Below are 26975 nucleotides of genomic sequence, written 5' to 3'. Positions count from 1 at the left end.
GTCGATCAAGGCCTTGAAGGAGCCATCTGCAACCAGACACTGATGTTGTGGTTACCGTGAGATCATCCATGAATGCTCTAATCGGAGGTTGCCGGGTGCCGGATTTGGACAAAGGGCCTCTGCACTCTACTTCCGCAGACTTCACAAGCATATTCATGGCCAGTGCAAACAGGGACACAGAGATTGTACAGCCTGTGATGATACCTTTCTCTAGACGATGCCAATCTGATGTCGAAGTGCCAGAGGACACCCTCAGACTAAAGTTGTTGTAATAGTCGAGGATGAGATTGCAAATCTTCTCTGGAACGTGGTATCTGCTCAGAGACAACTCCACCAACTTGTGTGGAATTGATCCATAAGCATTGGCGAGGTCCAGCCACAGTACTGTCAAATCGCCTCTGTTCTCTCGTGCCTCACGGATCAGCTGTGTTACCACACCAGTGTGTTCGATGCACCCTGGAACTCCTGGGACTCCTCCCTTCTGCACCGAGGTGTCAATATAGGTGTTCTTCAGGAGAAATCCCATGAGGCGATTGGAAACGATTTTGAAGAAGGTCTTGCACTCAACACTGAGGAGGGAGATTGTCCTAAACTGCTCGATGTTCCTTGCATTTTCCTCCTTGGGAATCCATACTCCCTCTGCGTACGTCCACTGCTGAGGTACTTTCCCTCTTTTCCAGATCACCCGGAAGATCTTCCAAAGACGCTCCAACAGGCGGGGACACTGTTTGAAAACCTTGTACGGAACTCCACTTGGGCCTGGTGCTGATGCTGCTCTGGCAGATTTGATTGCCTCTTTAACTTCCTTCAGGGTGGGTTCACTGATGTCGAACAGGATGCAGGGTTCTGGTGGGCATATGAGGGCTGCACAGTGGCCGAGGTCTTGCTCTCTCATGCCGTCGCTGTAGGTGTTCTTGATGTGGAGGTTGATTTCCTCCTCGGGACATGAGAGTTGACCACTGCGTTTCTCTCCCAGCAGCTTCTTTGTGAATCCAAATGGATTTGCAATGAAGGCACTGCGCTTGCGGGCCCTTTCCTTGCCTCTCTTCCTGTGCCACTCGGCACGTCGCAGGGTGAGTAGCCTATCCCTTACCACACCCCTCAGTTCTGCCAAGGCTGCCTTCTCATTCTCGCTTGCCTTCCTGTACTGGCTCCTGAGTACTCTCAGTTCTTGTCTGAGTTGGGAAATCTTGGTTTCCCGCCGGTTTGGAATTGGTGCTGCAGTGGTAGTCTTGGTGGCACGTTGTTCCTTTATGCCAAACCTGTCTGATGCAATGCCAATTATGAATGTGCTCATTGTCTTGAGCCTCTGGTCCACATTACCCTTGGCTGTTGCTTCCAGGGCTGTATTAACATCTTCATCAAACTGTTTCCACTCTGACTCCTTGTTGGCAGCGGGCCACAATATCCGACGATGCTCTGACGGTCTGCTTTGGGGTTGCGCCGGTGGTGCTTGGAGGTTCTGGGCACTGTGGGGAGTGTCCGGGCCTAGATCCTCCTCCGTCTCATCAGGTGCCGTACAGGGTACTGGCACTGTGCGTTGCGCCACGGGTTTCCTTAGGCAGCCCATCTTGGTCTGGTGTATCTTTAGACCCGTCGGGTTTTTGCAGACCTTGCCACATTTGCAGACTGCACTCGTAGTCAATTGTCCATTCGCAGGGATCGTTACCAGAAAATCTGTCCGTTCGGGGCGCTCATTCTCCCCCCCTCTCGGGCGCCCCTGGGGGTATATCTCTTTAGGGTTTTTCGTAGCTTTGTATGGGTGCTCCCTTGCGAGAGCTGCAGCTTGGGATGCTACCCCTCCCTGCCCCGGTTGCCGTCTTTCCGGGCTGTCAACTGTCTCTCCAATTGTCACCACACTTTCGGGGTTGTCATCCAGCCTCTTCCTGGAAGTCAATGGCGATGCCATACTGGATTAGTACTATAATACACCTCATGGTGCAACCTGGACACATCATCAGTGATTCTCCCGGGGTCATACACACATATATATATATATATATATATATATATATATATATATATATATATATATATATATATATATATATATATATATATACATATATATATATATATATATACACACATATATATATATATATATATATATATATATATATATATATATATATATATATATATATATATATATATATATATACATATATATATATATATATATATATACACACATATATATATATATATATATATATATATATATGTATATATATATATATACATACATATATATATATACAGGTAAAAGCCAGTAATTTAGAATATTTTGAAAAACTTGATTTATCTCAGTAATTGCATTCAAAAGGTGTAATTTGTACATTATATTTATTCATTGCACACAGACTGATGCATTCAAATGTTTATTTCATTTAATTTTGATGATTTGAAGTGGCAACAAATGAAAATCCAAAATTCCGTGTGTCACAAAATTAGAATATTACTTAAGGCTAATACAAAAAAGGGATTTTTAGAAATGTTGGCCAACTGAAAAGTATGAAAATGAAAAATATGAGCATGTACAATACTCAATACTTGGTTGGAGCTCCTTTTGCCTCAATTACTGCGTTAATGCGGCGTGGCATGGAGTCGATGAGTTTCTGGCACTGCTCAGGTGTTATGAGAGCCCAGGTTGCTCTGATAGTGGCCTTCAACTCTTCTGCGTTTTTGGCTCTGGCATTCTGCATCTTCCTTTTCACAATACCCCACAGATTTTCTATGGGGCTAAGGTCAGGGGAGTTGGCGGGCCAATTTAGAACAGAAATACCATGGTCCGTAAACCAGGCACGGGTAGATTTTGCGCTGTGTGCAGGCGCCAAGTCCTGTTGGAACTTGAAATCTCCATCTCCATAGAGCAGGTCAGCAGCAGGAAGCATGAAGTGCTCTAAAACTTACTGGTAGACGGCTGCGTTGACCCTGGAAAAAAGAGCTGGACTGCTGCTGAGTGGTCCAAAGTCATGTTTTCTGACGAAAGCAAATTTTGCATTTCCTTTGGAAATCGAGGTCCCAGAGTCTGGAGGAAGACAGGAGAGGCACAGGATCCACGTTGCCAGAAGTCTAGTGTAAAGTTTCCACCATCAGTGATGGTTTGGGGTGCCATGTCATCTGCTGGTGTCGGTCCACTCTGTTTCCTGAGATCCAGGGTCAACGCAGCCGTGTGCATGTATATGTACATATGCATTTGTGTGTATATATGTATATGTACATATGGATGTGTGTATATATGCGTCTGTACATATGCATATGTGTCTATATGTAGATATATACAGTATGTTTATGTATGTATATATATATACATAAAAAAAACAAAAAAAAAACATTAAAAAATAAATAAATAATAAAATAAAAAAATAAAAAATAAATAAAAATAAATAAAAATAAATAAATTAAAAAAAATTAAAAAAAAACATTAAAAAATAAATAAATAATAAAATAAAAAAATAAAAATAAATAAAAATAAATAAATTAAAAAAAAAAAAAAAAAAAAAAGTATATATATATATATATATATATATATATGTGTACTGTACATTTTTTTATCAAAACAAGCATAAATACATGTCATGAAATAAAAAATATTCCAAACTTCATCTACAACTATCAACATAAAACAATATATTTTACATATTTATATTAATTTTTTATTTAAAAAAAAAAAACTGTTTTATAGTAAAAAATGACGAATAAAAATACATACATACACAATTAAAACCGATTATTTCTTACATAGAATACAATTTGTATAATATTAGGAAACGGGGCTTTGTGCAGATGAAAATGTTTCCCCTCAAAGGGTTCTCACATGCCTGGAATTATTATAAGAAAAATCAACACGTGATGTCATTAAATACACAAAGTCATTTATTTCTTTAGCTTGCAGTCATCGCTGAGTATTGAAGTATTTTTAAAGGCACAGTTTTTGCACCACATGGAATCGTCGAGCGGAGTGCCGGAGAAGCGCAAAGCAACGTGTGTAGAATTGCACAATGGTGTATACTGGTGTTGTAAGATCATTGTTTATTTTCCTGCGGGGAGCAGCTTCAATGGCTCCGGTGCGATGAGAGACATATTTACATCACTTCACCACCGACCGCAGCTGCCTTCCCCCCTTTTTGTTTACTTGGAACATATTTTCCTCATTTACGGCAGAGAAAAAGTCTTCTCCGGTTTGGAAGCAGAAATTAGCGTGCATGCAGGGGGAAATTCTTGAGGGTGTATCGCCTCCATATGGTCTGCTTTTACACCACTAAAACACATTCCTGCCCCAGCAGCACGCTCGGAGGCCCCCCGGGCTCGCCGTGACTCAGGTGTGTCCACGTGGACCAGACGCCCGGGTCCTGGAACGGCTGCAGCATATGTCACGCCGAGCCAATGGGGAGGACAGCCAGGGGGGGGGGGGGCTTACTCATCTCATGGAGGCGGTGAGAATGCTGCGGCACCTATCATCAGGCTCATGTTGTCATGCCAAGGAGGAGGAGAGGAAAGATGGCGCTTTGTGGAGTCATCACCTTCAGAGGTTCTACCAGACCTTCTTCATCAGCGAAGAGCACTTGGCCACAACATGGGCTGGAAAATGGTCGTCCAAGAACCAGGAAGTAGCCTTTCAGCTAACAAACAAACCATGTTTTCTGTCATGTTCAAACACTGTTCAAACATTATTAAACAGGCAAGAAGCAAGGAATCATGCAGAGACAGAGTTAAATTTAGCTCGTTTTGGGCTGTATTCTAGTTAAAGAACCAACCTACGCTCTAAAGCCCAGCCCACGTGCTCCTCTATTTATTTGGGAGGTCCCCGGTTACATCACTGAGGCCGCCTCACATTTCATGCGAAGCAGCTTCCAGTACGCACAATACGTGACGGGATGTGCTGGGGGCCTTGCGGTTGCCTTGTCTCTGCTTCGTCTGCGTGCTGTCGTCTTATCTTCGTTGAGGTCCTTGAAGTCCTCGGCTGTTAGTGGGCTAAGGCAAACAAAATATCTGCGGCGAGGCTACCCCTCATATGCCGCGACTGATGACAAGTTTTGTCCTTGCACAGATAGAAAAGTACAACTTGAGCACAATAGCTAATAACTAGAGATGTCTATAGCTGATAAATGCTTTAAAATGTAATATCGGAAATTATCGGTATCGTTTTTTAAATTTTATTTTAGTTTTTTTGTTATTTTTTAAATAAATCAACATAAAAAACACAAGATACACTTACAATTAGTGCACCAACCCTCCGTCCCCCATTCACACTCATTCACACAAAAGGGTTGTTTCTTTCTGTTATTAATATTCTGCTTCCTACATTATATATCAATATATATCAATACAGTCTGCAAGGAATACAGTCCGTAAGCACACATGACTGGTCCACTAATAGTACTAACCTTTAACAGTTAATTTGACCCATTTTCATTCATTACTAGTTTCTATGTAACTGTTTTTATATTGTTTTACTTTCTTTTTTATTCAAGAAAATGTTTTTAATTTATTTATCTTATTTTATTTTATTCATTTTTTTAAAAAGTACCTTATCTTCACCATACCTGGTTGTCCAAATTAGGCATACTAATGTGTTAATTCCACGACTGTATATATCGGTATCAGTAATTAAGAGTTGGACAATATCGAATATGGGCAAAAAGCCATTATCGGACATCCCTACCAATAACTATAGCAACGGCCTTTAAGCATAAGAGTCGCGTGATAACTAACACATCATTATTCTAACATTTTCCCTCTTTTAGACTGGTTTACTTCCATTTTTTCCCGTTCCAGGAGGTATACAACCTCACAACCCTTTAGCCTCCGAGCTAACAAACGGATGGATAAACACAAAAATGGCTTCTGTAATATTTTCACCGTTTTGGAAGAGTTAATTATTATCATTTCAGACAGCTACAGCCATTTCCCTGCCCCCAGGAAGTAGACCGTCATCGTAACACTGTCAGGTAAACAAACGCTATCCTGGGTCTGCTAGTTAAACTTTTTATAAGTCGATTTCTGTGACCTTTTTTTTCAGTTTGAGACATTTCCTCTTACTGGCTACCCAACGGAAAGGCTGGCAAACACACAAAAACATAGCAAAATAGCTATAAAACTACACGTTTAACTATGTACAGTCAATGTTTGTCCCTTATATCCTTCTTCAGGATTAAAACATTTAGTGTTGTCCAATAAGCAGACACTAGAACTGGACAGGTGATATGGCCTCTGTGATAGTTTTACTGATTTAGTCAATTCATGTCTGACCAAGTAGAACTGTTTCCTAGTTTCAGAACGCAAAAATACTTTCGGCTCCTGTCGTCTCAGGATATCCACTACGGACGAGGAAGTAGCCTAGCTGCTAGCTAAGAAAGGCAAACAAACGCAAACGTGTCCCGTCATCTTTTTTTAAACTTATTGTACCGTAATTAATGTTCTTCTTTTGTTGTTTTAGTCACAATGGCTCTGCTCGGCCTGCCTCCAGCTGAAAAATGGTACAGGCCCGTCCTTCAGGGACCAGGAAGTAGCTAACAAATCAAATCGGAATGGTCTCCTGCTGGCCCCACTATGGACTGTACTCTCACTATTATGTTAGATCCACTATGGACTGGACTCTCACTATTATGTTAGATCCACTATGGACTGTACTCTCACTATTATGTTAGATCCACTATGGACTGGACTCTCACTATTATGTTAGATCCACTATGGACTGGACTCTCACTATTATGTTAGATCCACTATGGACTGGACTCTCACTATTATGTTAGATCCACTATGGACTGACTCTCACAATATAATGTTAGATCCACTATGAACTGGACTCTCACAATATTATGTTAGATCCACTATGGACTGGACTCTCACACTATTATGTTAGATCCAGTATGGACTGGACTCTCACACTATTATGTTAGATCCAGTATGGACTGGACTCTCACAATATTATGTTAGATCCACTATGGACTAGACTCTCACTATTATGTTGGATCCACTATGGACTGGACTCTCACAATATTATGTTAGATCCACTATGGACTGGACTCTCACAATATTATGTTAGATCCACTATGGACTAGACTCTCACAATATAATGTTAGATCCACTATGAACTGGACTCTCACAATATTATGTTAGATCCACTATGGACTGGACTCTCACACTATTATGTTAGATCCAGTATGGACTGGACTCTCACACTATTATGTTAGATCCAGTATGGACTGGACTCTCACAATATTATGTTAGATCCACTATGGACTAGACTCTCACTATTATGTTGGATCCGCTATGGACTGGACTCTCACACTATTATGTTAGATCCACTATGGACTGGACTCTCACAATATTATGTTAGATCCACTATGGACTGGACTCTCACACTATTATGTTAGATCCACTATGGACTGGACTCTCACACTATTATGTTAGATCCACTATGGACTGGACTCTCACTATTATGTTAGATCCACTATGGACTGGACTCTCACTATTATGTTAGATCCACTATGGACTGGACTCTCACTATTATGTTAGATCCGCTATGGACTGGACTCTCACACTATTATGTTAGATCCACTATGGACTGTACTCACACTATTATGTTACATCCACTATGGACTGGACTCCTCACTATTATGTTAGATCCGCTATGGACTGGACTCTCACAATATTATGTTAGATCCACTATGGACTGGACTCTCTCCACTATTATGTTAGATCCACTATGGACTGGACTCTCACTATTATGTTAGATCCACTATGGACTGGACTCTCACTATTATGTTAGATCCACTATGGACTGGACTCTCACAATATTATGTTAGATCCACTATGGACTGGACTCTCACACTATTATGTTAGATCCACTATGGACTGGACTCTCACTATTATGTTAGATCCACTATGGACTGGACTCTCACAATATTATGTTAGATCCACTATGGACTGGACTCTCACACTATTATGTTAGATCCACTATGGACTGGACTGTCACTATTATGTTAGATCCACTATGGACTGGACTCTCTCACTATTATGTTAGATCCACTATGGACTGGACTCTCACACTATTATGTTAGATCCACTATGGACTGGACTCTCACACTATTATGTTAGATCCACTATGGACTGGACTCTCACAATATTATACTAGATCCACTCAACGTCCATTTGCACCGGTCGCCCTAGGGGGGGGGGGGGGGGGGTCCCCACATCTGCGGTCCCCCTCCAAGGTTTCTCATTGTCCCATTGGGTTGAGTTTTTCCTTGCCCTGATGTGGTATCTGAGCTGAGGATGTCGTTGTGGCTTGTGCAGCCCTAACTGCAGTTACTTTATTTCAAAAGCAACTAGTAACTGTAACTAGTTACTGGTTTTCAGTAACTAACCCAACACTGGTGGCGACCTATCAGCGCTCCTGTTCTGTAACCCTGTACACGGTTTGTTTGTCTAGTCTTGAACAGGTTTGTTCTGAAAACAAAGTTTTGTTGTACTTGTGTAATGACCATAAAGACCTACCTAACTACCTACCTACCTGCCTACTGGACTTCTGACCGCCACTGAATGCTATGCTAGTTTTTAACGATGTAATACATGCATTACCCCGACTTACCATGAATTGATTAATGTGGACCCCGACTTAAACAAGTTGAAAAACGTATTGGGGTGTTACCATTTGGTGGTCAATTGTACGGAATATGTACTGTACTGTGCAATCTACTAATACAAGTTTCCATCAATGACAACAATCTATAGACGTTGATTAGATATTTACATGGCTGCACCAGATGTACGACTTATTTACTCGGGCCGTCTCCTCACACGGACTCAATCTGTGCTGCCACGGCTCTTAAAAGTCACCACATGCCTCGGTTGCGTTTCAAATAAACAGGTGAAGAAGGAGTCGAAAAAGGAGGTCAGCAGTAAATTCTTCTGTAATGAGAACATCACAAGTGTTTTGCCGCTGCCCGTCAAGGCGGTTTGGGACAGGTGGGGAAAGAAACACCTTTCTTGACTCCCCGGCAGAGGCGAAAATAGTCTCCATTTTTAGCCCTAGAACTGGATGGTATACAGCTCACATCATCTTTCAGGGTTGTACTATAACATTAGATACGCCTCCACAATATACCCAAAGTTAATTATTAGCTATTAGAAGTTTTTAGATGTTTATAAAAAATATTTATGAAACAATGTCGCCTTGTTTTAAAGAAACTGTTTGAGATTTGTGATGTGAGAGCAGCAGATATCTCCGCACTGGCCAGAGGTTTTCGCCATTTTCTATTTTCACTAATGGCAGTGATGTAATCCAAACCGGGAAGTAGCCTCCGAGCTAACAAAAGGATAAACAAACCAACACAAATATGGCTTCTGTACCATTTTCACGGTTTTAGAAGAGTTCTCCCACTTCTCCAAAGTGGGCTGGCTCAGGGTGGAGGACAGAGTCAAACAACTTGCACTGAGCCTGGTCTATAAAATCCACTACACCTCCCTGATACCGAAGTACATGTCAAACTACTTCCTTAACGTAAACGACCGCCATAACCACAACACCAGGGGGTGCTCCACTAACCACGTTAAACCCAGATTCCGATCTAACAAAGGTCTTAACTCATTCTCCTTCTATGCCACATCAATGTGGAATGCGCTCCCAACAGGTGTAAAAGAAAGGGCATCTCTATCCTCCTTCAAAACCGCACTAAAAGAACACCTCCAGGCAACTTCAACCCTAAACTAACACCCTCCACCTTCCACATCCCACCTCCCCGAATTGTAAATAACCAAATGAAAATAATCAAATGTATTTCTAATGTATATACTTGTTCTTATGCTATCCGAACTCACTATGTTCACTGCTCTCTGTACATATCCTACCAAGTCACACCTACACTGTTTCAATGCCCATGACTGAAGTGCTGATATCAACTAAACCCTCCACATCCCACCTCCCCGGATTGTAAATAATGTAAATAATTAAATGTATATACTCTGATGATTAACTTGTGTGATGACAGTATTATGATGATAGTATATATTTGTACCATGAATTGATTTACGTGGACCCCGACTGAAACAAGTTGAAAAACTTATTGGGGTGTTACCATTTAGTGGTCAATTGTACGGAATATGTACTGTACTGTGCAATCTACTAATACAAGTTTCCATCAATCAAAGGTACAGCTCTCTTTTCTCAAGTTGTCCTCCATGAACCAGGAAGTAGTCTTCTATCAAACAAGCACAAATACTGTTTCTACATTTTCACCATTTTAGAAGAGTTGATTTGGACTTCTTTGGGCGTTGAAAGATTTCCTTGTCAATCGATATCTCTACACATGGTAGAAGTTTTCCGGAGGACCTATGCGCTAAGAGAAAAAAAAATAATTCAGTCTAAGCCTGGGCCCCTGGAGAGGGGTTCCAGACTGAGGCCAAGGGGGAAAAAAAACTCATACCCATAGCACACATAAACATGTGTGTAAGAGCATACTTGCCAACCCTCCCGTTTTTAGCGGGAGAATCCCGGTATTCAGCGCCTCTCCCGACAACCTCCCGGCAGAGATTTTCTCCCGACAAACTCCTGGTATTCAGCCGGAGCTGGAGGCCACGCCCCCTCCAGCTCAATGCGGACCTGAGACTGAGTGGGGACAGCCTGTTCTCACGCTCGCTTTCCCACAATAGAGGCTTTGCCTGCCCAATGAACGGAGAAGTTAAACAGGACAATACTGCCATCTAATGGATAGCCAACGGAAGACTGAAATTCAAGTATTTTTGTATTTTTTTTCTATGTAAATAAAATAAATATATATATATATATATATATATATATATATATATATATATATATAGCTAGAATTCACTGAAAGTCACGTATTTCATACATATATATATATATATATATATATATATATATATATATATACATATATATATATATATATATATATATATATATATATATATATATATGAAATACTCGAGTTGGTGAATTCTAGCTGTAAATAACCACGCCCCCAACCACCCCTCCCACCCCCGGCCAAGCCCCCCCCCCCCCCCCCCCCCCCCCCACCTCCCGATATTGGAGGTCTCAAGGTTGGCAAGTATGGTAAGAGGGAAACGTCAAAGAACACAAAGGACATTAAAGACATTAAAGGAGCAGAGCTGATGCAACCAGCCACTTCTACATACAGCCACAAAAGTAAAAAAAAAACACGGCATCGTCTGCTGGGGTGGGGTGAGCATAGCCAGGAGCAAACCCAACTAAGCAACCAAGTGAGCCGACTCCACCAACGGCCGGCCACCAACTCTCGGCCAGTGTCCAGTCCGCACGGATGAGCAAGGATACGTCCAAACAACCCGAGGTGTCCGATACCTGCTACCTGTAGTGCTATACACTTGCATGGACGTACTTAGTCCTTTCAAATCAGGAGACAGACATTATAATAACACCTAGCCTGTCTATTTTTTAGCTTTGTAGACTGAAAGGTGTCAAAAGACAAAGCTGACATACTGAAAACTGAAACAGCTCAAATCCATCCATCCAGCCATCTTCTGCCGCTTATCCGAGGTTGGGTCGCGGGGCCAGCCGCCTAAGCAGGGAATCCCAGACTTTCCTCTCCCCAGCCACTTCGTCCAGCTCTTCCCGGGGGATCCCGGGGGCGTTCCCAGGCCAGCCGGTAGACATAGTCTTCCCAACATGTCCTGGGTCTTCCCCGTGGCCTCCCACCGGTCAGACGTGCCCTAAACACCTGCCTAGGGAGGCGTTCGGGTGGCATCCTGACCAGATGCCCGAACCACCTCATCTGGCTCCTCTCCATGTGGAGGAGCAGCGGCTTTACTTTGAGCTCCCCCCGGATGGCAGAGCTTCTCACCCTATCTCTAAGGGAGAGGCGGAGGAAACTCATTTGGGCCGCTTGTACCCGTGATCTTGTCCTTTCGGTCATAACCCAAAGCTCATGACCATAGGTGAGGATGGGAACGTAGATCGACCGGTAAATTGAGAGCTTTGCCTTCCGGCTCAGCTCCTTCTTCACCACAACGGATCGATACAGCGTCCGCATTACTGAAGACGCCGCACCGATCCGCCTGTCGATCTCCCCATCCACTCTTCCCTCACTCGTGAACAAGACTCCCAGGTACTTGAACTCCTCCACTTGGGGCAGGGTCTCCTCCCCAAACCGGAGATGGCACTCCACCCTTTTCCGGGCGAGAACCATGGACTCGGACTTAGAGGTGCTGATTCCCATCCCAGTCGCTTCACACTCGGCTGCGAACCCATCCAGCGAGAGCTGAAGATCCTGGCCAGATGAAGCCATCAGGACCACATCATCTGCAAAAAGCAGAGGCCTAATCCTGCAGCCACCCAACCGGGTCCCCTCAACGCCGAGAAATTCTGTCCATAAAAGTAATGAAAAGAACCGGTGACAAAGGGCAGCCTTGGCGGAGTCCAACCCTCACTGGAAACGTGTCCGACTTACTGCCGGCAATGCGGACCAAGCTCTGACACTGATCGTACAGGGAGCGGACCGCCACAATCAGACTCTCTGAGCACGTCCCACAGGACTTCCCGAGGGACACGGTCGAATGCCTTCTCCAAGTCCACAAAGCACATGTTGGGCAAACTCCCATGCACCCTCAAGGACCCTGCCGAGAGTACAGAGCTGGTCCACAGTTCCACGACCAGGACGAAAACCACACTGTTCCTCCTGAATCCGAGGTTCGACTATCCGGTGTAGCCTCCTCTCCAGTACACCTGAATAGACCTCACCGGGAAGACTGAAACAGCTAAAATATTGAATAAAAACTGATATTATAAATACCGTACTGAATAAATAATAGAAATCATTTACATTTATTAGGTAACATGACCCAACATGATTGGAGAACATATCCAAGAACAACATTTTTACTGGTGTGGCTCATATAAATGTCACATAAATAGATGAAAGAGCAGCAAGACACGCAAATATAGACATGCTAGACTAGAGCAGTGATAGAATGTACGCGATGGTTACTTGAAGGGGTCTTGCCAGGCAGGAAAGACTTGTTAACCGCTCCTCTTAACAACCCCGAGGGGGAAGTTGTGCAGAAGTTGAAAGAGCCTGCAGGTGGTCACATGGTCACTCATTAGCTGTGTGCAGAAAGAAAAGGGAGAGACGTCCGCCTTTTCTTTCCCTCCCCGACACGCTGCCGGAGGTGGACGTGAGTATCACATGTTTCCGCCCACTCGCCAGCAGAACCTCGCCAGCAAACGTGTGCAATCACATACCAGTCGGGTCCCGGGGAATGACGCGCCGGCCGTTGTCGTTTTATCCAGACCGTCGGGCGCGGCGATATCCTGTACTGCAAAAAGTCCGTGTTCAAAAACAAGAAAAGAATATATACAAAAATGAGAGGTATTTTACTTGAACTAAGGAAAATGATCTGCCAATAGAACAAGAAACTTTCCAAAACAAGTAAAATTAGCTAACCTCAATAAACCCAAAAATACTTTAAAATAAGTACAAACCCCGTTTCCATATGAGTTGGGAAATGGTGTTAGATGTAAATATAAACGGAATACAATGATTTGCAAATCCTTTTCAACACATATTCAGTTGAATATGCTACAAAGACAACATATTTGATGTTCAATCTCATAAACTTTATTTTTTTTCTTGCAAATAATAATTAACTTAGAATTTCATGGCTGCAACACGTGCCAAAGTAGTTGGGAAAGGGCATGTTCACCACTGTGTTACATGGCCTTTCCTTTTAACAACACTCAGTAAAGGTTTGGGAACTGAGGAGACACATTTTTGAAGCTTCTCAGGAGGAATTCTTTCCCATTCTTGCTTGATGTACAGCTTAAGTTGTTCAACAGTCCGGGGGTCTCCCTTCTGCTATTTTAGGTGCCACACATTTTCAATGGGAGACAGGTCTGGACTACAGGCAGGCCAGTCTAGTACCCGCACTCTTTTACTATGAAGCCACATTGATGTAACACGTGGCTTGCTGAAATAAGCAGGGGCGTCCATGGTAACGTTGCTTGGATGGCAACATATGTTGCTCCAAAAGCTGTATGTACCTTTCAGCATTAATGGTGCCTTCACAGATGTGTAAGTTACCCATGTCTTGGGCACTAATACACCCCCATACCATCACACATGCTGCCTTTTACACTTTGCGCCTAGAACAATCCGGATGGTTCTTTTCCTCTTTGGTCCGGAGGACACGACGTCCACAGTTTCCAAAAACAATTTGAAATGTGGACTCGTCAGACCACAGAACACTTTTCCACTTTGCATCAGTCCATCTTAGATGAGCTCAGGCCCAGCGAAGCCGACGGCGTTTCTGGGTGTTGTTGATAAACGGTTTTCGCCTTGCATAGGAGAGTTTTAACTTGCACTTACAGATGTAGCGACCAACTGTAGTTACTGACAGTGGGTTTCTGAAGTGTTCCTGAGCCCATGTGGTGATATCCTTTACACACTGATGTGGCTTGTTGATGCAGTACAGCCTGAGGGATGGAAGGTCACGGGCTTAGCTGCTTACGTGCAGTGATTTCTCCTGATTCTCTGAACCCTTTGATGATATTACGGAGCGTAGATGGCGAAATCCCTAAATTCCTTGCAACAGCTGGTTGAGAAAGGTTTTCTTAAACTGTTCAACAATTTGCTCAGGCATTTGTTGACAAAGTGGTGACCCTCGCCCCATCCTTGTTTGTGAATGACTGAGCATTTCATGGAATCTACTTTTATACCCAATCATGGCACCCACCTGTTCCCAATTTGCCTGCTCACCTGTGGGATGTTCCAAATAAGTGTTTGATGAGCATTCCTCAACTTTATCAGTATTTATTGCCACCTTTCCCAACTTCTTTTTCACGTGTTGCTGCCATCAAATTCTAAAGGTAATGATTATTTGCACAAAAAAAATTTTTTTTATGAGTTTGAACATGAAATATGTTGTCTTTGTAGCATATTCACCTGAATATGGCTTGAATATGATTTGCAAATCATTGTATTCCGTTTTTATTTACATCTAACACCATTTCCCAACTCATATGGAAACGGGGTTTGTATATTCTCACTAATAACAAGTGCACTTTTCTTGGTAGAAAAAAAAAAGAGACATTTCTGCTCAATATGTTGAAAAATATTCTTAAATGAAGTAAATGCTAGTGGCATTATCTTGACATAAAGATCTGCACTCGGCATTACATTTCTTGAAACCAGCAAACTTATACTAAAAACTAATTTATTGTTCTTAATGGAAATTCAACAAAGCAAGGCTTGTTACTCTCGGGGTCTCCTAGCCGCTCAGGCAAATCATATGGTCTAAAAATGCATTTTTCCATGGATAACATGACATCATCGCGCCAAGTGCGTGCTCTTTCAGTCAATTAGTGCACATATATACAGCCCGGCCCCCGGCCAAAAATGTTTTAAATTGTAATTTTGAATAATTTATCTGAATGTGCATGAACTATTTCTGTTCAAAATGGTTAGAAATGTTAAATGTGTAAATATTAACTGTCAGTTTACGGCACTGTGCCAACTGTACTACTATATGAGTACCTGTTTTCTATTGTTTCATTGAAAATAAAACAGCAAAGTCCATTTGGCTGTCATCTGTTTTGACTATGAGACACAACTGTGTTAAAATCATGATTTTTTTATTTTCATGCTTGAAATAAGAAATGATTACTTTAATGGCCACGCAGTCTGATAGTTTATATATCAATGATGAAATCTTAACATTGCAACACATGCCAATACGGCCGGGTTAACTTATAAAGTGACATTTTAAATTTCCCGCTAAACTTCCGGTTGAAAACACCTTTGGAGGATGACGTATGCGCGTGACGTAGCCCGGGGAACAGAGGTATGCCTTCCCCATTGAAGCCAATACAAAAAAGCTCTGTTTTCATTTCATAATTCCACAGTATTCTGGACATCTATGTTGGTGAATCTGTTGCAATTTGTTTAATGAACAATGGAGATAGCAAAGAAGAAAGCTGTAGGTGGGATCGGTGTATTAGCGGCGGACTACAGCAACACAACCAGGAGGACTTTGAGATGGATATCAGATACGCTAGCTGCCGAACTCACCTTAACTTCCTCCGTCTCGCCGACCGCAACAGTGATCGGGTGAAGTCCTTCATCGCACCGTCGATCGCTGGAACGCAGGTGAGCACGGGTGTTGATGAGCAGATGAGGGCTGGCTGGCGTAGGTGGATAGCTAATGTTTTTAGCATAGCTCTGTGAGGTCCGGTTGCTGAGTTGGCTTCAATGGCGTCGTTAGCAACAGCATTGTTAACCTTCGCCAGCCTGGAAAGCATTAACCGTGTATTTACATGTCCACGGTTTAATAGTATTGTTGATCTTCTGTCTATCCTTGCAGTCAGGGATTTATTTATTTTGTTTCTATCTGCAGTTAAGCATGATGCTATCACGTTAGCTCCGTAGCTAAAGAGCTTCGCCGATGTATTGTCGTGGAGATAAAAGTCACTGTGATTGTCCATTTCGCGTTCTCGACTCTCATTTTCAAGAGGATATAGTCAGGCAATCTGGCACCCTAGGCAAGATTTTAGGTGGCGCCCCCCCACATCGGCAGTGAAGTGTATATACTCACAAGAAACCGAATAGCTTTGTCTTTGACCTTTTTTTTTTTACTTAAAGAAAGCAAAATAACAATCAGAATAGTTAACAAGATTAAAAAAAAATATGGATAAATAAATGAATACAAAAAATAAAAAATGAATATATGAAATACAATATATTTTACATACATAAACACAAAATAAAACGTGTCAACAAGTTGCATAAAATAAATTAAAAATACAATATAAATAAGGCACTGCACAAAACAAGATATCAAACCAGTATGACTTTAACAACTATATTACAAAAAAAGGGGATCCTACAGAGTTCTCTATTTGTGCTTTTTAATATTGCATTAACTAGAATGACTTACAAATTACTGTACACCAGGGAGTACTGTAATTACCTAACGTTACATTATTATTTTCCATAACAATTTAGCCCCCTCCACAATATTAACCCGACGTTAAAACAGAACTAGCTATTTATTGATTAGCAATTGCCGAATCATGTAGCATTAGCTTAATGCTAAAAAGCCAGGTTACTATCACATTCTGTAACAGACAAATAATTGCATGTAGGCTAACGTTACCTACCTGCTACCTCTGTCTTTTTCTCGTTTCTCCTCTTCTTTTCTCTTTTTCCTTCCCTGGGCACCTGACAGTTTTGGCCGTTTTGACATCTTGTGTTGATTTTTTGATGTGGTGACGTCCAAAAAGAGTCATGATACGGGAAGGGAGGAGGCGCACCGTGCCGGGGGGAGGGGGAGCGTAATGTTGTAACAAATAATATTTCTATGTGAAATATTTTGCATTTTAATTAACGTGGGATTATTTTATGTATTTAGAAATAATAGCACCAACTTTTTTTTTTCCCCTCCAACATTTGTGGCACTGGCGTGGCGCCCCCTGATGGACGGCGCCCTTAGCATTTGCCTATACGGCCTATGCCACGGGCCGGCCCTGGATATAGTATCCGAGGTGGTTTAAAATACAAATCCGGGATCCACAGTAGAAAAAGGAGAGAGTGTGGAATCCAATGAGCCAGCTTGTACCTAAGTTACGGTCAGAGCGAAAAAAGATACGTCTTGCACTGCACTATAGTCCGTCACTCTCACGTTTCTCATCCACGAATCTTTCATCCTGGCTCAAATTAATGGGGTAATCGTCGCTTTCTCGGTCCGAATCGCTCTAGCTGCGTTGAAAACAATAGGAAAATATGAGGAGGTGAACAACTGACAACGTCACGCTACTTCCGGTACAGGCAAGGCTTTTTTTTTTTATCAGAGACCAAAAGTTGCGAACTTTATCGTCGATGTTCTGTACTAAATCCTTTCAGCAAAAAACAGTTGATATTCTAGTTTGAAGCATGTTTTACTCAATATAGCTCATCAAATCTCAGCAACAAGCTGGAATATCTTGCTGACATCATTTAGGAGCAAAACACTTAAAAGAAGTAAAACACTCGAACATAAAATCTGCTTAGTGAGAAGAATGATCTTATCAGACAGAAAATAGGCAAAAATCACCCTTATTTGAGATATTTCATCTTACTTAGATTTCACTTTTTGCAGTGTGCACACCTGGAAGACGACCCCCTCACCCACGTCTCGGCTCGGTAAAACGTGGTGTGCTGTGACTTGCGCGTACCCAATAAAGTGGATGTCATCACCCCAAAACACCCAGTAGATAATCCACCTTGGTATCCATGTGACTTTTTGACAGCAGGAAGGAAGCATCATTACTGTGCTCGCTGAGTCCATTTCCTGCGCTCTGCTCCTGTCCGTCTCCAGTGCGAAGCCAGCGATCCATCAGCGGGCCGGACTATGATATCATGTTGCATCGTGACTGCAACTTGTATCGCCGCTTTGCACCATTTCAAGGGGAAGCGCACTTCTTTTTGGAATGTTCACAATAGGGTTGTACGGTATACCGGTATAAGTATTGCACTGCGATACTAATGAATCCTATTCGGTACCATACTGCCTCTGAAAAGTGCCGGTCCCGAGGAGCATGTTCGGCAGCGCACAATCACAGAGTACTTACAAGCAGTAAGTACAGGACGAGGAATAGCTAAACATGCTTCGCTACGTCAAAATGTAAACAAACGCCATTGGTGGATCTACACCTGACATCCACTGTAATGATGCTAAGTACAGGAGCGATACTACTATGATTACGTCGATATTTTTTGGCATCATAACATCATCTTTCGTTTTTTTTAAATGTATATTATGTTTATAAAGTCAGTAAACACGTCCCTGGACACATGAGGACTTTGACTATGACCAATGTATGATCCTGGAACGACTTGGTATCGGATCGATACCTAAATTTGTGGTATCATGCAAAACTAATGTAAAGTATCAAAGAAGAGAAGAATAAGTGATTATTACATTTTAACAGAAGTGTAGATAGAACATGTTAAAAGTGAAAGTAAGCAGATATTAATAGTAAATGAACAAGTAGATAAATGATCAATTTTTACAGTTTGTCCTTCATAATTTGTATAAAATAAGAGGTAGATAAATGACACAATATGTTACTGCATACGTCAGCAGACTAATTAGGAGCCTTTGTTTGTTTATTTATTACTAAAAGACAAGATGTGTAAAATGGACCTTAAAATGCTTAAAAATGCTTTAAAATTGACTTTAAAATGGACTTTAAAATGCTTTAAAATGGACTTTAAAATGGACTTTTTGCGTGTTTATTTATTACTAAAAGACAAGATGTGTAAAATGGACTTTAAAATGCTTAAAAATGCTTTAAAATGGACTTTAAAATGGACTTTAAAATGGACTTTAAAATGCTTTAAAATTGACTTTAAAATGGACTTTAAAATGGACTTTTTGCGTGTTTATTTATTACTAAAAGACAAGATGTGTAAAATGGACTTTAAAATGCTTAAAAATGCTTTAAAATGGACTTTAAAATGGACTTTAAAATGCTTTAAAATGGACTTTAAAATTGACTTTTTGCGTGTTTATTTATTACTAAAAGACAAGATGCGTAAAATGGACTTTAAAATGCTTAAAAATGCTTTAAAATTGACTTTAAAATGGACTTTAAAATGCTTTAAAATTGACTTTAAAATGGACTTTTTGCGTGTTTATTTATTACTAAAAGACAAGATGTGTAAAATGGACTTTAAAATGCTTAAAAATGCTTTAAAATTGACTTTAAAATGGACTTTAAAATGCTTTAAAATGGACTTTAAAAAGGACTTTTTGCGTGTTTATTTATTACTAAAAGACAAGATGTGTAAAATGGACTTTAAAATGCTTAAATATGCTTTAAAATGGACTTTAAAATGGACTTTAAAATGCTTTAAAATGGACTTTAAAATTGACTTTAAAATTGACTTTTTGCGTGTTTATTTATTACTAAAAGACAAGATGTGTAAAATGGACTTTAAAATGCTTAAAAATGCTTTAAAATTCACTTTAAAATGGACTTTAAAATGCTTTAAAATTGACTTTAAAATGGACTTTAAAATGGACTTTTTGCGTGTTTATTTATTACTAAAAGACAAGATGTGTAAAATGGACTTTAAAATGCTTAAAAATGCTTTAAAATGGACTTTAAAATGGACTTTAAAATGCTTTAAAATGGACTTTAAAATTGACTTTTTGCGTGTTTATTTATTACTAAAAGACAAGATGCGTAAAATGGACTTTAAAATGCTTAAAAATGCTTTAAAATTGACTTTAAAATGGACTTTAAAATGCTTTAAAATTGACTTTAAAATGGCCTTTTTGCGTGTTTATTTATTACTAAAAGACAAGATGTGTAAAATGGACTTTAAAATGCTTAAAAATGCTTTAAAATTGACTTTAAAATGGACTTTAAAATGCTTTAAAATGGACTTTAAAAAGGACTTTTTGCGTGTTTATTTATTACTAAAAGACAAGATGTGTAAAATGGACTTTAAAATGCTTAAATATGCTTTAAAATGGACTTTAAAATGGACTTTAAAATGCTTTAAAATGGACTTTAAAATTGACTTTAAAATTGACTTTTTGCGTGTTTATTTATTACTAAAAGACAAGATGTGTAAAATGGACTTTAAAATGCTTAAAAATGCTTTAAAATTCACTTTAAAATGGACTTTAAAATGCTTTAAAATTGACTTTAAAATGGACTTTTTGCGTGTTTATTTATTACTAAAAGACAAGATGTGTAAAATGGACTTTAAAATGCTTAAATATGCTTTAAAATGGACTTTAAAATGGACTTTAAAATGCTTTAAAATGGACTTTAAAATTGCCTTTTTGCGTGTTTATTTATTACTAAAAGACAAGATGTGTAAAATGGACTTTAAAATGCTTAAATATGCTTTAAAATTGACTTTAAAATGGACTTTAAAATGCTTTAAAATGGACTTTAAAATTGCCTTTTTGCGTGTTTATTTATTACTAAAAGACAAGTTGTCTAGTATGTCCACTATTTTATTTAAGAACTAAATTGCAATAATAAACAAATGTTTAATGTACCCTAAGATTTTTTTGTTAAAATAAAGCCAATAATGCAATTTTTTTGTGGTCCCCTTTATTTAGAAAAGTACCGAAAAGTACCGAAAAGTATCAAAATCATTTTAGTACCGGTATCAAAATATTGGTATCGTCACAACACTGCTTCACTACACACCGTAGGAGGATACAATAGCTCACCGGCGTCACAATGTAAGCAAACGCCATGGGTGGATCTACACCTGACATCCACTGTAATGATACCAAGTACAGGAGCGTATCTAGTCGATACTACTATGATTTTACTTAAGGACTAAATTGCAATAATAAACGTATGTTTAATGTACAATAAGATGTTTTGGCTAAAATAAAGCCAATAATGCAATTTTTTTGTGGTTCCCTTTATTTAGAAAAGTACCGAAAAGTACTAAAATATTAGTAGTAAAATAGTAAAATATTACTAGTTCACAATTATTAGAGAAGATAAGAAGACAAAAGTATTTTTTGCATTCTAACATGTCTGCGCCAACGTCTCACTCTCCATTTGTGCTCGCTTGTAGAAGCAGTTGTTCATCCTCAGTATATTCAGCTTCAAAAAGATAAGGTTGTAACTCCTCAATTTTTCCAAAAATAGTCATCTTTGTTGTTTGTCTGCCCAGACACGTTGCCAGAAGTCGGACGTGCGCTGCTACGGAAACGGAAATAAATGCGCCGAAGAACTAGTTCCGGCAATGATTAAAATGATCAAAATACTGTAGATATTGTACATATTACATATTGTTATGAAGGTGTCTGTTACTACATTATATATATATACTTGCAGTGTGTATATTGTACATATTACATATTGTTATGAAGGTGTCTGTTACTACATTATATATATACTTGCAGTGTGTATATTGTACATATTACATATTGTTATGAAGGTGTCTGTTACTACATTATATATATACTTGCAGTGTGTATATTGTACATATTACATATTGTTATGAAGGTGTCTGTTACTACATTATATATATACTTGCAGTGTGTATATTGTACATATTACATATTGTTATGAAGGTGTCTGTTACTACATTATATATATACTTGCAGTGTGTATATTGTACATATTACATATTGTTATGAAGGTGTCTGTTACTACATTATATATATACTTGCAGTGTGTATATTGTACATATTACATATTGTTATGAAGGTGTCTGTTACTACATTATATATATACTTGCAGTGTGTATATTGTACATATTACATATTGTTATGAAGGTGTCTGTTACTACATTATATATATACTTGCAGTGTGTATATATAACATTGCTGGAGTGTTTTGAAGTTGTTTTAGAGGCTTCGAAGGCTACAACGGTGACTCCCATTAGCAACATCTTCCAAGCGTTGTTTATCATCTTTAAAATAAGGACAAATAAATAAATACATGTGTTCTTGTCTCTCATAATGATTGTGAACCATGAAAGTGCAGTTCCCCCTTTTCAATGTTCAATGCCCTCTTTTTCTTCCTTACTTCCCAGAAAGTAAAACAAAACAAAAAAATCTGAGGAGCAAAAGAAAAGTTCCAAACTTTGTCTCCCTGGAGATGTCTCCCATGTTCCAGTCTCACCTCTCCAGGGATGGCAGGTCCAGACAGGCAGCCAGCTGGTGGTGTCTCAGCGGGACCAGCTGGAAGTGGATGCCATATGTATTGGGACACGTGGAAGTGAGCAGTGACCACTTTGTAGCACATTTATAAAGTTAGCAGTCTCTCGGGTTGTTTGTGTCCGTAATCCTTTTCACACAGACTAGCTTTAGTGGAGGTCAGGGGTGTCCAAACTTTTTCCACTGAGGGCCGCACACGGAAAAATTTAAGCATGCAGGGGGCCATTTTGATATTTTTCATTTTCAAACCTTAACAAAATATATGTTTTTTTTGGGTTTTTTTTATCTTTAGGGCTCCCGGGGACCATAAAGGGCAGGAGTCACCAACGCGGTGCCCGCGGGCACCAGGTAGCCCGTAAGGACCAGGGGCCGTACTTATCAAGCTTCTTAGAATGACTCCTAAGAAGTCTGCTAAGAGTTGACTTAAGAGTAAATAAATTCTTGGCTGAAAGCTGCACTTAAAAGTTAGTTATCAAGCGTCTTACTCACACTTTCAGCGAAGTGTAGGACTGAATCTTAAGTGTCACACTCAGAGCTGAATTACGACATTACTATGTGCCGTAAACGCAATTTTAGGTGACGTCATTTCTGTGTCCATAGAAATGACCAATCACGGAAGGGAATCCGTTGTCTAAGAATAAAGAAATATCTTGGAAATATTGAAGTGGACAATGGGAGTGTATATTTTGACAATAAACTACAAAATAATACAAAACAAACTAGTCCCCGCCGGCACTCACGCTACCGCTCCCTCTCTTCTCTCGCCCACACACTCACTGACGTCACTCACCTCACGGCCACACACATACGCTACTGTCATTACATTTTCTTTCCAATTCATTAATTAGGCAACTAATTTGAAACTGGTGTGGGTGGCTCTATATATACTAGCCCACTGCAGACACATGCAGAAATCAACAAGGAATCGAAAAGTATTAAATCTGTGACAAAAATAATATCCGCTCTGTCTAAACGATACCGTTTGATCAGCTGCTCGTCATCAAAAAAAAAACAAAAAACATTGTTCCGTTCCCTGAACGTTGGCGCACGTCTCTCTCGCCTCAGTGCCACCCCCTGCTGGCAACTCCTAACCACTTAAGACACCTCTGAAGGTCTCTTAAATATCATGGAGAGTAGGAGTGATTCTTAGACTTAAGAACGTTGATAAAAAGCTTTTATTCTTAAGTTTGAGAGTAGGACTAAAATTCGCAAATTCTCAGGACTTAAGTGTAAAATGGCACTCTAAGAAGCTTGATAAGTACGGCCCCAGATGAGTAGCCCGCTGGCCTGTTCTAAAAATAGCTCAAATAGCAGCACTTACCAGTGAGCTGCCTCTATTTTTGTAATTTTATTTATGTACTAGCAAGCTGGTCTCGCTTTTCCCGACATTTTTAATTCTAAGAGAGACAAAACTCAAATAGAATTTGAAAATCCAAGAAAATATTTTAAAGACTTGGTCTTCACTTGTTTAAATAAATGCATTATTTTTTTTTTACTTTGCTTCTTATAACTTTCAGAAAGACAATTTTAGAGAAAAAATACAACCTTAAAAATGATTTTAGGATTTTTAAACACATATACCTTTTTACCTTTTAAATTCCTTCCTCTTCTTTCCTGACAATTTAAATCAACGTTCAAGTAAATGTATTGTTTTTATTGTAAAGAATGATCAATAAATTTTAATTTAATTCTTCATTTTAGCTTCTGTTTTTTCGAGGAAGAATATTTGTGAAATATTTCTTCAAACTTATTATGATTAAAATTCAAAACAATTATTCTGGCAAATCTAGAAAATCTGTAGAATCAAATTTAAATCTTATTTCAAAGTCTTTTGAATTTCTTTTAAAAAAAAATTTCTGGAAAATCTTGAAGAAATAATGATTCGTCTTTGTTAGAAATATAGCTTGGTCCAATTTGTTATATATTCTAACAAAGTGCAGATTGGATTTTAACCTATTCAAAACATGTCATCAAAATCCTCAAATTAATCTTAATCAGGAAAAATTACTAATGATGTTCCATAAATTCTTTTTTAAATTTTTTTCGAAAAGATTCGAATTAGCTAGTTTTTCTCTCCTTTTTTTCGGTTGAATTTTGAATTTTAAAGAGTCGAAATTGAAGATAAACTATGTTTCAAAATGTAATTGTCATTTTTTTTTCGTGTTTTCTCCTCTTTTAAACCGTTCAATTAATTGTAAATATCATTAATTATTAATAATAACATAGAGTTAAAGGTAAATTGAGCAAATTGGCTATTTCTGGCAATTTATTTAAGTGTGTATCAAACTGGTAGCCCTTCGCATTAATCACTACCCTCGTTTTTTTTTTTACTTTTAACACTTAAATTACGAGATCAACTTCAGATATATCTGTCCATTTTACGTTCGAACTATTATTTTGTTTGTTTCATGCTCTTTTTGTCAAATAAAACTTTGATGTTTTTATATGGCAACCACACAATATATGCAATATTTTTTTCCACATAAAACATTTTAAAGTGATCTTTTTTAAGTAATAATTCATTATATTATAGATTTTTAGTCTTTTTTTTTTTTTTTTTTTTTTAGCAATGGCAAAAAAAGAAAGAAAAATAAACAAAGACAAAATAAAAAAAACAGCAGCTTTGTGTCAACATTGCAACCTTTTTTTTGTTAGATTTCACCTCATTCGACTTTTTTTTTAAAATGTTTTTTAAAATTTTTGCAATATTATCAATTTTGCAATTTTAGCTGCGGGCCGCAAATAGCCCCCGGGCCGCACTTTGGACACCCCTGGTATAGGTAGACAACTTATACAGGTACAGTCGTCCCTCGTTTATCGTGGGTGTTTGGGACTGGACATGGATCATTATTAATAAATCAAATATTTTCACAGTTCAAACATACACAACTGTTAACCTTTTATTAAAGCACTCCAAACATGAAACAACACCCATATAGTCACCTTGGGCTCAGGAACACTTCAGAAACCCACTGTCAGTAACTACAGTTGGTCGCTACATCTGTAAGTGCAAGTTAAAACTCTACTATGCAAAAGCCACAGACATTTATCAACAACACCCAGAAACGCCGCCGGCTTCGCCGGGCCCGAGCTCATCTAAGATGGACTGATGCAAAGTGGAAAAGTGTTCTGTGGTCTGACGAGTCCACATTTCAAATTGTTTTTGGAAACTGTGGACGTCAAAGAGGAAAATAACCATCCGTACTGTTATAGGCGCAAAGTTGATACAAACCCCGTTTCCATATGAGTTGGGAAATTGTGTTCGATGTAAATATAAACGGAAGAGGCAAATTGGGAACAGATGGGTGCCATGATTGGGTATAAAAGCAGCTTCCATGAAATGCTCAGTCATTCACAAACAAGGACGGGGCGAGGGTCACCACTTTGTCAACAAATGCCTGAGCAAATTGTTGAACAGTTTAAGAACAACATTTCTCAACCAGCTATTGCAAGGAATTTAGGGATTTCACCATCTACGCTCCGTAATATCATCAAAGGGTTCAGAGAATCTGGAGAAATCACTGCACGTAAGCAGCTAAGCCCGTGACCTTCCATCCCTCAGGCTGTACTGCATCAACAAGCCACATCAGTGTGTAAAGGATATCACCACATGGGCTCAGGAACACTTCAGAAACCCACTGTCAGTAACTACAGTTGGTCGCTACATCTGTAAGTGCAAGTTAAAACTCTACTATGCAAAAGCCACAGACATTTATCAACAACACCCAGAAACGCCGCCGGCTTTGCTGGGCCCGAGCTCATCTAAGATGGACTGATGCAAAGTGGAAAAGTGTTCTGTGGTCTGACGAGTCCACATTTCAAAATTGTTTTTGGAAACTGTGGACGTCAAAGAGGAAAATAACCATCCGTACTGTTATAGGCGCAAAGTTGATGGTATGGGGGTGTGTTAGTGCCCAAGGCATGGGTAACTTACACATCTGTGAAGGCGCCATTAATTAGGCTGACCACATTCTGAAATCCCAAAAAGAGGACACGTATATGCGTGCCAAGGCCGGGACTAGGTGAAAATTTGCCAATGATACTCGAACTTGCTTTATAAATAATATATTTATTTAAATAAAGCATTTTTTTCTCCTCTGTTGACAGCAGTGTTGGCGCTAGGATTTTTCAAAATGGGGTCCCATGGACCCCCCATCAAGTCATAAAAATGGGGTCCCACAGTAAATTTTTGGGGTCCCACTTTTTTGTAAGCGTTTTGAAAACAAATGAGAAATGTATGCATTATCCTGTTGTATCTCACATTCTTTATTGTGTTCTGGAAAAAGGTT

At 39.5% G+C, this 26975-nt stretch overlaps 2 protein-coding genes across 3 annotated transcripts in view; one reads left to right on the top strand and one right to left on the bottom strand.

Annotated features, from left to right (window-relative positions):
* Window positions 1-1883, bottom strand: part of LOC133656738 (uncharacterized) — a 3499-nt gene extending 1616 nt beyond the window's left edge. The window contains exon 1 of the mRNA XM_062057574.1: window positions 1-1883. This exon is cut by the window's left edge and continues 1616 nt beyond it. Within this exon, the coding sequence (XP_061913558.1) occupies window positions 1-1570 (1570 nt within the window). The 5' untranslated portion in view covers window positions 1571-1883.
* The window catches only part of LOC133657056 (cGMP-dependent protein kinase 1), a 634377-nt gene that overhangs the window by 190163 nt on the left and 417239 nt on the right, over window positions 1-26975 (top strand). The window lies entirely within an intron of this gene.

The sequence above is a fragment of the Entelurus aequoreus genome, linkage group LG09 (assembly GCF_033978785.1).
Source record: "Entelurus aequoreus isolate RoL-2023_Sb linkage group LG09, RoL_Eaeq_v1.1, whole genome shotgun sequence".
In the NCBI taxonomy this organism is placed as follows: domain Eukaryota; kingdom Metazoa; phylum Chordata; class Actinopteri; order Syngnathiformes; family Syngnathidae; genus Entelurus; species Entelurus aequoreus.
This window is presented reverse-complemented; position numbering and strand designations above follow the sequence as displayed.